This window comes from Phyllosticta capitalensis (assembly GCF_038381095.1).
Source record: "Phyllosticta capitalensis strain CBS 128856 chromosome Unknown BKA78scaffold_3, whole genome shotgun sequence".
NCBI classification, from domain to species: Eukaryota; Fungi; Ascomycota; class Dothideomycetes; order Botryosphaeriales; family Phyllostictaceae; genus Phyllosticta; species Phyllosticta capitalensis.
In genome coordinates this window covers 2654090-2667811 of record NW_027117441.1, presented here as the reverse complement: position 1 = coordinate 2667811, position 13722 = coordinate 2654090, and the positions used below count along the sequence as shown (strand labels likewise).

The window sequence follows — 13722 nt, the reverse complement described above, 5'->3', positions numbered from 1 at the left end:
TTTCGACGTGAAATCGGATGCGTCTCGGGGTTCTTAGAAGATTTCGGATGAGCTGCAGATAGTCTTCATACTCAAACGTGTCTGATCCTGCTGTCAAAACCACGCGTAAGTAGTCCGCATCATACCAATAAGAAGGGCAACCCTACCGAAACCTTTTCCGTGTTCCCTTTGCTCGTGGCATGCGATGTTCGCCGGCCAGAAACCAGATCATCTCGCAATTTTCCTACTGCCTCATGACTCTGTCCTCCTGACAGCAAAAAAGTAGTTCCCCCAGTCTTCACTGCCCTTGACCTCTTTCCACCCGAAGCCCGGGATGTACATGACACCCATGACCTTTGGGCTTTCCCAACCCTCCTGCTTCGAGAACCACTTCGTCAATTCGTCCTCGTTGATATACTTGTTCCAGTCATGCGTCCCCCGCGGCACGATTCCCAAAATATCCTCGGCAATCAAGTTCGTCGTCGCCCAGCTCGTCCACGTTCGCGCTATCGTCGACATGACGAGCCATCCGCCCGGCCGCACATGGGGCATGAGCTTCTTCAGGAAGTCGGCAGGCATCGAGACGTGCTCAATCACCTCGAAGCAGGATACAATATCGAAGCCGTCCTGTGGTTGCGCCGGCAGCGGGAGCTGCTCGATGGGGATATTTTTGTATGTCAGACGGCCCTCCTCCATCAACAGTGGGTCCTGACGCTTGTGCGCTTCTGCAACTGCGAGAACTTCCGGCGTGGGATCGATGCCCAGTACGCTTTCGGTATTCCGTTGTCGCGCGGCGCTTTCAGCAAAGATACCGCCTCCGCAGCCGACGTCAAGATATCGCAAACGAGATGGAGGCGGAGTTGACTGGGAGGACAGACAGCGTTGTATGAATGGGTGTCGGAGCTGGTTCATAAGGTGGAGGATTCGCGAAGGGCCGTGGGGATCCCACCAGCTGGAGGCGAGGTTGTTGAAATGTGAGACTTCGGAGGGGTCGACGGAGGAGTGGCCATGGTGAAAGGCTGCAGAGGACGAGAAGACGCGACTTCTTGCTGCTGGGATTCGTGCGGAGGACGTGGCGCGCGGGGTGATGGGTCTCGAAGAAGGGCGTAGTTGTGAGGGCCTTGATAGAATTCTGTCAAGGTTTTGTGCGACGCGTGTCGCTCTTCTCGACATTTTGAGGGGCGGATATGTATGAACGATAAGTCTCAAAGCAAAGGCTCCTTTTTGGTAGTCATGTAGAGGAAGTGGTGGTCAATTGAGCTTGAATCAACTGCGCTGCAAGAAAGTCCAACGCGTCGGCGAACTCGATCGACGTCATGCGCCACAGCCACAGCAGCCACCAGCCACATGTCCAACGTCCGGGTCTTTCTTGTCCTCTCGTCCCCAGCCTGCGTGCCAGTAATCATCCGAACATCGCTCATTCCAACAAGGACTGTCCACCAGAGAGCCACCTTTGGCTTGTCCTCCTTCCATCGGTCCCTCAATAATTGGGCTTCACAACCAGCATGTCGGTTGAAAGAAACCGTTTCGATCAAGTAGCTCTTCAACAGCTCTACCTTGACACGACCATGCTGAATCACAGTCTTGGGACAAGACGGAGGCTGAACATCATACAGTAGGCTCTAACCAAACCTTTCAAAGGTCTTCAGGTGCATGTTCTCAGTCGGTCATCGATTGGATTTGCAGAGAGTAACGTGGAAACAATTGGTATCTTAAGAAAAAGGAGAACGCCTGGAAATGCCTTTTCAAAACCCGAGCTCGGTGCTTCCCTCTCCATCCTTGAACAGGTCGATATAATCCGTCTCTCCATCCACCAGTTTGGCCAGGTTCAACCGCGTGCTCCATCGAATGTTCCTCGAAAACGCCTGGTCGTTGTAGTCATCGCCATGGTCCGAAATGTCGCTGAAGGACGATTTTGCGCCAACCGGACGGTGGTGTTGGAACAGTTGAGGCTGGACTGTCAGACATGTGCGGATTTTGCGCTCGTCAACACCATCACAGAGCGAGCGGAACATCATATCCGTCGTGCCCGTCATCTTTCGGACTCCGAGCTCGTATAAGAGACGCCGTGCTCCTGGCAATGAGATGCCGTATCCCAACGTGCACGTGTTCATGCGCGCTCTGGACACGACTCGCGTATGCGCCGGATACTCCTGGATAAGTTCGTCGTTGCCGAATTGCATTTTGACGTGCTGTTTCTCAGGCACAGTCTCGTCGTCTTTGATGACGGCGCGTCCAAGAGGTGCGTTGATGTCGGATGAACGAGGAAATCGGGTTCCACAGTGTCCGAGCCAAAACAAGTCCCATCGATCGATGTCGCCATACGCGGAGGTATCAGGCTCAGCTGTAACCTCTTCGCCGACAACAAAGTTCTGGGGTGTTTGGCCTGCAGATGGCTGGGGCCAAGTTGGATCCAGGTACTGGTGCGATGTGCCTGGTTTGGGCTGTACGAGAAGTCGCGCTGCCCTGGCGAAGTCCTGCATTTGGGATTTGATTCGGAGGTCCCAATCAGCGTCATCTTCGAGTACCAGAGCTGAGGTTATGTTTTGCTCGACAATCCTAACGAGATCAGCAGGCCGCACGAAACGCGAAACGCAATGAATGGGACAAGCATCGCTCACATCCGTGCAATGTTCAGATGCGCTCGCCAGTTTCCGAGGCCGCCTTTGTTGAGATGGACTTCTGCTCCACCTGGCGGGAGCGCCTTGTCCTCCACTTCGGTTACTCCGTCAACATACTCAATTTCCAATCCAGTGACTGCCGCTGCCAAAGACATGGCATCTCGATGATCAGTCCGCGACGGCAAATTGATGACGAATATCTTTTGGAACTGTGCAAGAGTTAGCCGCACGGGCCAATCGATGCCGTCGTTGTGATACAAGGACAAGGCGAACTTACGCCAAGCGTTTGGTTGAGAACATCATGAAGGAGATCGGTACTTGAGCTTGAAGGCGTTCTTGCCAAAGGTAAAGCCGGCAATGTGGTCTCATTGAACCTCATGAAAATGATGACGAGAATGCAGAGGCTGATTGCCCCAGCCAAAATGCTCCGTGCATAGCAGCTGTGACTCGGCATGGTGCATGGCCTGGACTTGTGGATGACTTCGTTGACAGGAATTCCACACGACTACGAACCCCGCTAGATAAACATGCCGAAGCCCTGGCTGTTCCGCGATCAAGCGGATCTTCGAAGTCGGCGCGTGCGTGACATCTGCGCCGCAATAGGAGAAAGCGCTTAAGGGCGATCACCCACCCAATTATCCATCGCGAATAAGCGGGTAACGACAATACCATCACCCAGTCAGCCGCATACATGATCAACTCCATTTCACCCATCAATCATGATCAACTTCGCACATTTTTCCCCATGCTGTAGGGGCAAACGAATTGATGATGTGCCGACTTCAATCACACAGAGTGGAATTGTCACAAAGGTCAATTGCAGCACAGCTTTCTTCCATTTGTGATAGACAAACATGTCAGCAGTTCAACAAGGCTGGATTGACAGCGCGTGCTAATTTGGCGGGACTGTGCCGCGTGCAATAAATGTAGCCAGTGAAAGAGCGAGATGCTCGATCCCAAAATAAAATGGAGAGCCGCCAGACCAAGGTCGTCATCTATTTCCTGCGAACCTCTCTTTCACTTTCCATGCCTACCTCTATGTCCCTTTGTACGTCCTACCAGGGCACAAAGGACGCCTTACATTTGTTTGTTTCTTATCGAGCAGTACTCAGCCGCCCATGACAGCCATGTGGAAGACACATTGGGCAATCATTTTACTCAGCCTCCTGGTGAGGCGGATTGTCGCCGACGATGATAACATGTTCATCCACCCAACTGCTCCTGGGCCATCGGACAACTTCATTGCGGATCCCGTCTGAGAAATTGGCTCTGTCCAGCGAGTCTCCTGGACTACCACTCTCGACTCACACTACATCGCATTGTTTCATCAGCAGATAAATCCTGGGTCCGGCATCCAGATCAAAACAGTCTACAGTATGTTCTTCAAAGACCCACAGATGCCCTTTGACACTGACATTATTTCCAGCGTTGAACAGTAATGGCTCTGGAGACCAGTACTTTGATTGGACTGTCGACACTTACGACACCAATATCACCTCGTCACCTGCTTTCTTCTTCTGGTTCCCGGTGGCTCGGACGGATTCACTTCGCATTATTTCAACGTCACCAAGGAAACGAGTAGCGCATCGGCGACGACCTTTACAGAAAGCTCGAGCGCAACCCCCACCAGCGCAGTATCAAGCTCAAAAGCTGCCACAACATCTGCGGATCCTACGAGCAGTCCAGCACCAGCTGCTACAACGAGCAACGCCAATTCGGGTTCAGCTTCAAACACGAGTTCAGACTCTGGCAGTACCGCCATCAAGGTCGGGCTGGGGGTAGGTCTTGGGGTGGGAGTTCCCCTCGTCCTTATCGCTGGAATCTGGATTGGGTTAAAGGCTGTCAAGCAGCGGAGGTCTTCGCAACGCAGCGTTAGATCCAGCACATCGCTTGCCCAACTTGCAGAACACAAGCGACAACCTGAGCCAAACTTCTATCCTGAAGGGCCGATGTACAAATCTTGGGAAATCTACGAAGCACCAGTAGCCCGCTCGCCCGTCGAGCTTGCAGGGGATAAATTTGGGAGATGAGGCTCGACTGATGGCAAAGACAAGTTTACAGAGTCGCAAAGCTGACCGAGGAAGATGTCTTAGATTGTACAATACTTCGAGGATAGTTGGATAGCCGTTTAGTGGTCGATAGTCTTTCTGGAGTTTCTGTCTGTTGGCATTTGCATCGAGTGGAACTTGTGACGGAAGGCGCCCCGACAGCCACAAAAAGGCTATGGAATCCACGCCCGTTGTGCACTGGGGCGGAGCTCGCAGTTGCCACGTGCGTAACAATTACACTGCGGTGGGCAGAAGGAAGCGGCTGGGGGCCGTTTACAGACACTGACTGGAATCCGAGAGACGCTCATCCTTCAGACAAGCATGTGGACATTTCGACGAGGCTGATTTGGCATCACGTATTGACCTGTCAGCACTGCGCCACGGGCAGTGACTGACTGTGGCCTGCGTAGGAGCACGGTACTCGATCCCAAAAATACAACCATGACTCCATAAAAACATGGCGAGCCGCATCAGCAAGCCTGTCGTCCTTCGTCGGCGAACCTCGATTTCATTTTTGCACATCTCCCTTCGAATCCAGACAAGGAACGAAGAACGAACATTTCCACTCTCCTCGTCCTCGATCGCTCAACCTACCTATTTCGTTCTACTTTCCAATTCCACTTTATTCACAAATGATGGCTCCACGGCAGACAAAGGCGGCAATCATTCTGCTCAGTCTCCTGGCAAGGCAGGTCGTCGCAGCGCAGACCACCACAACCACGACATCTCCCGCTCACACAGCAGGCGGCACCACCACAACACTCCTCTGGCCGCAACCAACCCACCTCCTTCCTAAAACCAACACCTCCAACTCGCATCCCTCCTCCAATCACATCGCCCTCAAGTTGTTCTTTGGCCTCATCATCCCTCTCTTCCTCATCGTCGTGATAGCCCTCTTGGTCTATTTCTATAGGCGTTCGAGAGCCTCGCAAGTGCAACCTTCCGACGAGGCCGGTACTTCGGCGGATCAGCAACTTCCAGCATACAAGCAACGGCCCGAGGAAGTCGGTCCAGAGGAGCCGCCGCCGGCGTATCGACCTTAGGAGGGCGAGGCAGGATGGCTGAGGTGGTAAGATTGGTGGTTGAGTTTTCGGTGGATAGACGCCGTGGATGAGATGGGATGGGGCTTGTAGGAAACAGCAGGCTTTTGCGAGATTTTGAGTGGCTGGCTGAGGTACATCGTAGCTTTTGCGGCGGTTGTCAAGGAATAGAGTAGCTGGTTTCTCAAAAATGTGTTGGAGAGGCTTGCCACTGACCAACCGCGACTGCCGTGGGCCCGCAATCACTTGCCTTTCATCAAAGCGTCTCCAACGCAAAGGATGCGATTCTTGGCCGTAGACGGGATCAAGACTACGCTTGGGCGTTTTGGAAAACATCGAAAGGTGTGACCGCAGCCAGCGGCGTTCGTTCAATCCGGCTGGACCACGTCAAAGAAAAGCACTTCAGCACGGTGCTCATAACCACAGCCTTTCCCCCAGCTACCAGAAACAAGCTCCAAGACAATCGTGGTCACTTAGCATCAAAAAGAAATTTCTGTCATTACTCATCCGGAATGGTGAAGCGTAGATATAGATACAATTCGCCCAAAAAGCTACGACAGAATCATCTTCAGGTTTAAGCACCTACCCACCTACCTGTCTATCGATCAAGTTTACATGATCAAGTTTCGTGGCTGTATGTACAGTACATCCATCATGGTATTTATCGTTCGTCCCCAATCAACCACCAAACGGCGAATTCACACACACAACTTGGGAGCAAAGACTCCATCTAGCCCAGCGCCAGCCAGCATCACACCAATACAAACTCTGCTAGTCCTCCTCTTCCTCTTCCAAAATAAAACAGACAGACGCAACCACCCCACTCTCACCTCCTCTCAATCAGCAGCAGATGCATGCTCGCGTACGCAAGCACGACGAAGACGGCGCCAAAGACGGCGAGGCCAATGGCGTCGCGCCAGAGAGCCATGACATCGAAACCGAAACTGCTCAGGATGGCGGAGCCGGGCACCTCGATGTCGAGACCGTACTTGTGGTCGACGAGCGACAGGTACTTGACTTCGTTGACGATGAGGCCTTCGAAGCCGTAGTGGAAGATGGAAAGCTGTGAGGACAAGGCGTTAGCAAGACATCCTGTTTGACAAAAATGGGGCGAGGGGCCATGAAACTTACCGTCTGCAGCCACAATGCGGCCTTGGGGATGGTCTCGTGGTTCAAGAGGAAGCCGCCGAAGAGCAAGCTGAACAGCATAACCAAGGTAGCGATGAGATTGGCGACGCCCTGATTCTTGAACACGATGCCAATAAAGAGGCAAATGTTCGCCGCGGCCAGGTTGAACAGGACAAGGAACAGCATGAACTTCCAAAACTCGGCCGCGTCGGGGATGAGGCCCGTCATGGGGTAGACAATGGCTCCCATGATGATGGGAGGAATGAGGCGGAGCGGCACAATGTCGAAGAGAACCTTGGAAGCAAAGTACGAGATGGGCGAGTAGTATCCCTTGGCGCGCTCGCGCATAAAGATCAAACGCTCCGGGGCGAAGACGGTCAGGCTGGTGAGGGTGCTGAAGCCGAACAAGGCGAGCAGGAAGAAGAAGAGACCCAGTCGGTTTTGGAAGCCCTTGATGTCGTCCGTTAGACCGTAGAACAAGTAGCCGATAAGGACAGCAAGAAGGATGGCAATGGCGTAGTGGGTCAGCATGAGCATCGGGTTGCGGTACAGGTTCCTCCAAGTCCGGCGCGACAGGATAAGGAACTGACGAATCCAGCCGACCTTGCGGTAGCCCTTCATTTTGCCGCCGTTCGCTGTGCCGTTGGGCATCGCGTGACCGTTGGCCGCGGTTGCATTTGAGATGGCCGAGTAGATGTCCTCGCGCAGGGTTTCGGATACATCTGATTGACTGTAGTTGGCAACCAGGGCATCAAGGTCAGTGCCGGTGATGCCTTCAGCTGCAGGTGGAAGATGGTCTGGATCCTCCAAAATTTGTGGAGGAGGGATGCCACTCTGTCTTTGCAAGCGAATGTTGTCCGGTGCGCTTTCAGGAAGAGACTGGTCGTCGTCGGTCTTGGGAGTCTGGGGCCGAGTGCTCTCGTACCCGCTCTTTCGGCGAGTGAAGAGTTGGCGGTCCTGCAGCTGTTTAATCGACGTCTTCCTCTTGCCCTTGGGCCGGAAGCTAGACTCTCCAGGGCTTCCAGGCGTGTCGATGCTGGCATTGGAGACGCTCGGAATGGACTTGACTCCAACAGCGCTGCTAGCCCGAGTGGGGAAATCGTCCTGGTCAGCGAAAAGAGAGCTGTTCTCGTCGATGGGCCGGCGAGGAGTCGCCGCGTGCATAGTGAGGTCAACAAGATAGTCTGCAATGTTGAAGCCAGGGGGGCAGGTGTATCCAATGTTATCAAAATACGACTGGCAGCTGGCGAACGGGCCGGAGTAGACTGTCCGACCTTTGGCGAGAAGGACAAGTTGGTCGAAAAGGGCCACAATGTTGGATCGCGGTTGGTGGATGGTGAAGACCACGGTCCTGTTATAGTGCTTGACTAGGTTGACCAAGCACTCGACAACATTGAAGGCGTTGAAAGAGTCGAGGCCGCTAGTAGGCTCGTCGAGGAAGAGTATGCTAGGGCTGGTCACAAGCTCGCAGGCAATACCGACTCTTCTCTTCTCGCCACCCGAGATACCGCGCCCACTTCCCTCCTCCGATCCGATGATTTGGTGACGGATGTGGTAGATTCCAAGTTGTCTCTCGACATCTTCCACGCGCTGCTCTTTAGCCGCTGTGCTCATTTCCCTAGGCAGGCGAAGAAGTGCAGAGTCCAGAATTGTCTCGTGCACGGTCAAAGTCGGAATCAAAGTATCCTCCTGGTCTACGAATCCGATGACGCTCCGGAAATCCTCGTCGGGAATCTTTTCTCCGTTGACGTAGATGTCACCAGAGATGGTGCCGCGCTTGTTTTTGCGGGCGAGAATGTCGAGGAAAGTGGTCTTTCCAGCTCCTGAAGCTCCCATGATGGCCATGAGCTCGCCTGGGTGGACCGATCCTTGGATGTTGCTCAGAATCTGCTTTCCATTCAGGTTGTACGAGACATTTTCGAAAAAGAGCGCAGCGGGCTTGTGGTCAGCAATGAGCTTCGCAGCCTCGTCGTCCTCGTCCTCGGAAAGATGAATAGGGCCCCAACGACGGTGTTGGCTCCTCCTGGCCAGATACCAGATGATGAGAATGACCAAAACGATGAACAGCGCACAGCCGGCAATCACACCCGCAATAAGTGGTGTGTTGATGGTCTTGACTGGCCGGGTATAACCAGGGACATCGGTCCGGTACAGACACTCTCCTGAATGGCAGTCCAAAAAGATGCTCTCGTCGCCGAAGACGCTCGAGATGAGGTCGTTCATGGCTGGCTCCGAAAACTTGCTTCCATCCTCACTGCTTCCGCCCTCGGTGGAGACGGATGTAAAGGACGCCGGACCCTTGATTTCCTCCTTCAAGAAATCGCCAATGTCAATGGAGCCCTCCTCTCCGCAGAGCATGCGCCCAGGGATACATCGACATTTGATGGTCTCGCATTTGTACTTGGTTGTATTCCTGTCCGGCTCGGCGTTGGCAGAAAATGCGCATTGGTCCAGGGCACAGTAAAACGATTCTTTTTGGTCGACCCAGACTGTCCATCGTCAGCACGAGTCCCCCACTCTTGGATGATGTACTTACATTGAAAGTTGCATTCTTCCGTCTCAGCATCGCAGGAAAAGGTCGCCTGAGGCTTTTGCTCCTTGAGTTGGTCCAATATCTTCCTGTTGGTAATGTCGCACATTTGGAAGTTTTGTTTGACCACAAGACCCTCCCGGTAGCAAACACCGTCGACGCCTTCCGGCATCAGGGCGTTACAAGCAAAGTCATCCTGGCACACATTGCAGTTTATTCCTTCCCAACCCTCTCTACAGTTGCAGTATTTGTCTGTCCGCGGTGCCCGGTTGCCGCCGTCGGCCAGCGAGCCACAGACTGGCTCGGAGCAGTCCTCGCCACCGAAGCCTGGAGGGCAGACGCACTTGCCATTGCTTTTGCTGCAGCTGGCAAACTGGTGGCATTGGAAGTCGTCCAGATTACAGTTGAAGCACGGGGGACAGCCATCAGGACGGTCGTCGCGATAGATGGCGAACGGATCTTGCAGCAAGTCGGCACTAGATTGGTTGCGGAACGTCTTTTGTGATGCCGCGGAGGTCGAGAAGGCCACGATGGCCAACAGCGGCGCCGACCAAGCTGGCGGCCGCATGTTTGGATTGTTTGGCGCCGAAGGCCAGACGCGCGGCGGCGAGAGAGCGACGTTGTCGAGACAGCCGGGGCAGCCTGGAGCTCGTGTGACGATAGACAAGGTCCAGCGGTCCGGCAGTCGCGAGGCTCCAAACAACGGCGCGATGTGTTTGGATACAGGCGCAGGAGCGAGGCGTAACGGCGAGACGAGTAGAGACGGGCAGCTCACGGGGCGGTGTAAGGCGTTCGGGTCAGGCAGGTGGTGCTGTGTGACGACGTTGTGGAGACGGCTGTTGGAGCTTTGGTGCTTCCTCCGGCTGGCTGCGGGGACGGCGACGGAGCTCGTCCGGCTCCGGTTCTTTGGTTCGGTCAGATGCCAACGGCTTCCTGTCAACCAAGACTACCGTAAGCCATCAACGTGCCCGAGTCCATGTCCTTTTACTATTGGCGCATTGCAGACTCTGCGCAGTTCACTTCCATGTCGTAAATCATGTCGTCTTGGAAGCGAACGCGGGGGAGCGCCCGCCGCCTACAGGCCTGACCGTTTATGCACCGTCCGTCGGGTCTGCACGTTGAAAATCACCCCGCCTTCTTCATGGTCTCTGGTATCGAATCACTAGTCGGGCCTGATTCTGTTGGGTGGGTTGGTCTCATTTGCATGTCAAGAGCTGCAAACGCAGACGCATTCTCGTCTTGGTCTACAGGTTCAGATATTGAGCCACCCGCATGTATAGCAAAGTCTTCGCGGCACGATGACCGTAATCAGACTCTTGACATTTCCCCAAAACCGTGATGTCCCTATCCGAATCTCAAGACCCCTTTTCAAAGACCCCTGAGACGGAAAGACAGGGAGAGGTAGCTGTCAAAATACCCCTTCCTGGCTGTCAAGCCACAATGGAGAAGGTGCTGTGGCGGACAAGTGGGGCTGGCGGGCAATGCTCAAGCTCAAGCTCCCAAGCCGTGAACAGCCCAACCCAGCTCCAAACATCTCCACCAGTCTTTAATACCCATTCATAACCATGGGACAGGATCAGTCTGTCGAGGGTCCGCCGCCAACTCTGGGTATATTCACTTCCCTACCCGCAACGCCAAACAAAAGCTGCAACTACTGACATCCATTAGAACAGCTTTCGGTGGAGCTTACCAACCGATTCTCGTCCAAATGCTACACTCCTCTCGAGCTCTACTGCTACACTTCGGTGTTCAAGTCTCTCGCCGACAGCTCCTCGGGCATCAAGTACTGGAGTGAGCCCACTCTGGCTCGCTTTCTCGCGCTGCCCGATTCTCTCGCCGTCTCCTCCGTCGTATTCCAAATGGCCAGCTACCTCGGAGCCTTTCCTTTCCCGAGCCAAGCACCTGCGATCCTGACGTGCGAAAACCTCCTCAAAGTAGTGACACTGCTTACGCGGAGATATTCCCCTGTGCTAGGAAAGAAGGGCGACCGAGTTTGGATTGCAGAAATATACCGGAGCCTTGCTGTGTACGATCGCGGACTGAGCGCGCCTTCGTCGCCCACGACTACAAGACCCGCCGCAGGTTCAGACACTGGTACTAGCGACAAAGATGCAGAGTCGACCAGTGACTCGTACACCGGCTTCGCGGTGGACGCCCCAGCCGACGACGACGGAGACGAGGACGACGGCGATGAGCTCGTGCTCGCGGCTCTCGACTCGATGGATGTCAACGAAGTGTTTAAACAAGGAGAAAATACCAAAACCCAACATTCAGTAATACCAACAGACAACTTCCTCCGGCTACTACAACTCCTGCTTTTCATAGCCCCTCTAGAGTCTCAGGACGACCTTGCATTGTACGGCGCGCAGTTGACAGATGAGCGATTAAAGGGCCTCAGAGACACAGCAGGTAACATTCTTTCTGCGTTTGGGTTGGAAAACTCCCCAGGCGTCAATTTCAAGTCTTTCAAGGCTGTGATTTCCTACTCGCTCCCCCACATCTTCGACGGCCTGAACCCATTGTTCGAGCATTTCCTCTTCGCCAAAGACTTTGATCTTTCAAAACGCAAAGACGATCCACCGAAATTGCCGTCGCAACAAGCCCCCCAGTCGCCAGCAGAAAAGGACGCGCCTGCACCGGAGCCAGTCTTGATCTCGACTGGTGAAATCCTCGATCTTAATGTCCTCTGCCAACTGTCGTTCATGATCAAAGGCAACACGCTCTTCAGACGACTGCGCCCCCTCTACTCTGGCGGCAATGACGGCTTCAGCATGGGTAGTTTCGAAAAGGCCGTCTTCAACTGGCGCGCCCCCTCTATTCTCCTCGTTTCGGGCACCCTCCTCCCGGACACACCATCAAATTCTAGCGAGCGGACCTTTGCAGAATCACTACCACACAGCCGTCTCCCTAGTAGTCTCGATCTGCCATCGACAAAAGGCTCATCGGATCGTGACGAGACGCTCGTCTTTGGTGCTTACATTCCGGTGCCCTGGAAAAGCACGCCCAAGACGTGTTTTGGCGACGACTCAACCCTCCTTTTCGAACTTGGTCCCACGCACGACTTGTTCCGCGCGTCTAAGAGCCATAGCGATTACATCTACTTCGACAAGCCGCCACATCAGCCATCAGGAATCGGCTTCGGCTCTGGTGTCCCGCAAGCTGGCGCCTCTGCGTCGCATTCACGGCACTCGTATGGTCCCATACCCCTCGGCGCCGTCAGCTTGCATCTCGATTCAGCCCTCGAATTCGGCGTCTTCACACATCTTTGCGAGGGAGGCGGGTCCTTCCAGTCGTCACAGAACCCAAGCAGAAGACGCAAGGACTGGCAAGACCGGTTCGCAATCGACTCGATCGAGGTGTGGGGGTGCGGCGGAGACGACGAGGCTGACGCGCAGAGGAAGGCGTGGGCCTTTGAGGAGAGGGAGGCCGCTGCGAGGCGGAAGATCAATCTGGGGACGGGCGACATTGAGGCGGATAGAGAGTTGCTCAAGATGGCGGGTATCATCCAGGAGAATAGCGGGGGCAGCGTGTGAGGAGCTGAATACCATGCTGGCTTTCATTTCCAGAGGCGCTTGTGGGGTCGGTCGAAGGCACTTGGAGATTTGACGGACTAGGAGCGGACTGCTTGGTACGATAGCTCGACATCTTGTCGCATTGGAATCAGAAGCAATCGACACGCGCACGTCTGCGACGTGCCATGACCGCCTTTCTCTCCGCACGACTTCTTGAATTTTTGTGGTATATGTTCCAATCCCTCCTCTAAACGCCAGTATGCCCTATCCCAAATCCTCTTTCATTTCTCCGCCCATCTATACGGCATTTATCCTTGCCTGGTGGAGGAGATTCGTTAGCCAAGCACTCGAGTAGAAGCCAGAAGCCGTGTCTGCGACGCCATCGTCGGCGCTGGCTTGGTTTGAGAGCTTACCTCTGCTTGTGCTTGGGGTTCTTGCTGCAGATGATGTAGACGTAGCGGCCGCCCTTTCGGCGCACGCTCTTGCAGCCGTCGCACATTTTCTTGACGGAGCTGCGCACCTGTTCCCCAGCACAATTAGCATGATTGCTCCAAACCTCCAGTCCCCTCCCTTCCTCCTCCCTCTCATTCCATCTTCTCTCTCATCCCATCTCCTCCCTCTTCGCAATTCCTCCATCCATCCAATAATACGGAATCCGAAATGCTACGCACCTTCATACCCCTCGCCTGCTCCAAAACACCGCCGCTCTTCCACTGCGCAACCGCCATGGTCGGCCTGCTGGCCCAGGTCGTCAGCGCGCGGACGGGGGCGCGGGTGAGCGTTGTCGTCGTCGATTTTGAGGCCGCGGCGAAGACGGCGGCGGCGGGCCGCAGAGAGAGGAGGAGTGTGCGCGCGAACATGTTG

General features: G+C 54.5%; 7 protein-coding genes across 7 annotated transcripts; 3 read left to right on the top strand and 4 right to left on the bottom strand.

Moving 5' to 3' along the window:
• Positions 1 to 231: 231 nt before the first annotated feature.
• Positions 232 to 1152, bottom strand: BKA78DRAFT_330689 (hexaprenyldihydroxybenzoate methyltransferase precursor; the record flags this gene model as incomplete). Its single annotated transcript, XM_066889804.1, has 2 exons — positions 232 to 998; positions 1023 to 1152. The coding sequence occupies 2 exons, from the start codon at positions 1150 to 1152 to the stop codon at positions 232 to 234; spliced, it is 897 nt and encodes a 298-aa protein (XP_066747024.1).
• Positions 1153 to 1724: 572 nt separating this feature from the next.
• BKA78DRAFT_248152 (uncharacterized protein) lies at positions 1725 to 2979 on the bottom strand (the record flags this gene model as incomplete). The annotated part of the gene is made up of 3 exons (XM_066884361.1): positions 1725 to 2538; positions 2601 to 2809; positions 2878 to 2979. 3 exons carry the CDS (start codon positions 2977 to 2979, stop codon positions 1725 to 1727), a joined length of 1125 nt encoding a protein of 374 aa, XP_066747023.1.
• Positions 2980 to 3718: 739 nt separating this feature from the next.
• Positions 3719 to 4630, top strand: BKA78DRAFT_342346 (uncharacterized protein; the record flags this gene model as incomplete). The annotated part of the gene is made up of 4 exons (XM_066890382.1): positions 3719 to 3853; positions 3878 to 3974; positions 4027 to 4127; positions 4172 to 4630. The coding sequence occupies 4 exons, from the start codon at positions 3719 to 3721 to the stop codon at positions 4628 to 4630; spliced, it is 792 nt and encodes a 263-aa protein (XP_066747022.1).
• Positions 4631 to 5148: 518 nt separating this feature from the next.
• BKA78DRAFT_310101 (uncharacterized protein) lies at positions 5149 to 5993 on the top strand. The gene has a single exon (XM_066888088.1). It carries the CDS (start codon positions 5281 to 5283, stop codon positions 5689 to 5691), a length of 411 nt encoding a protein of 136 aa, XP_066747021.1. The 5' UTR covers positions 5149 to 5280; the 3' UTR covers positions 5692 to 5993.
• Positions 5994 to 6514: 521 nt separating this feature from the next.
• On the bottom strand, positions 6515 to 9914 carry BKA78DRAFT_248083 (uncharacterized protein; the record flags this gene model as incomplete). The annotated part of the gene is made up of 3 exons (XM_066884350.1): positions 6515 to 6751; positions 6820 to 9305; positions 9353 to 9914. The coding sequence occupies 3 exons, from the start codon at positions 9912 to 9914 to the stop codon at positions 6515 to 6517; spliced, it is 3285 nt and encodes a 1094-aa protein (XP_066747020.1).
• Positions 9915 to 10911: 997 nt separating this feature from the next.
• On the top strand, positions 10912 to 12879 carry BKA78DRAFT_351384 (restriction of telomere capping protein 5; the record flags this gene model as incomplete). Its single annotated transcript, XM_066891156.1, has 2 exons — positions 10912 to 10954; positions 11015 to 12879. The coding sequence occupies 2 exons, from the start codon at positions 10912 to 10914 to the stop codon at positions 12877 to 12879; spliced, it is 1908 nt and encodes a 635-aa protein (XP_066747019.1).
• A 388-nt stretch (positions 12880 to 13267) lies between these two features.
• Positions 13268 to 13718, bottom strand: BKA78DRAFT_351383 (ribosomal protein L36-domain-containing protein; the record flags this gene model as incomplete). Its single annotated transcript, XM_066891155.1, has 2 exons — positions 13268 to 13378; positions 13530 to 13718. 2 exons carry the CDS (start codon positions 13716 to 13718, stop codon positions 13268 to 13270), a joined length of 300 nt encoding a protein of 99 aa, XP_066747018.1.
• Between the last annotated feature and the right edge of the window lie 4 nt (positions 13719 to 13722).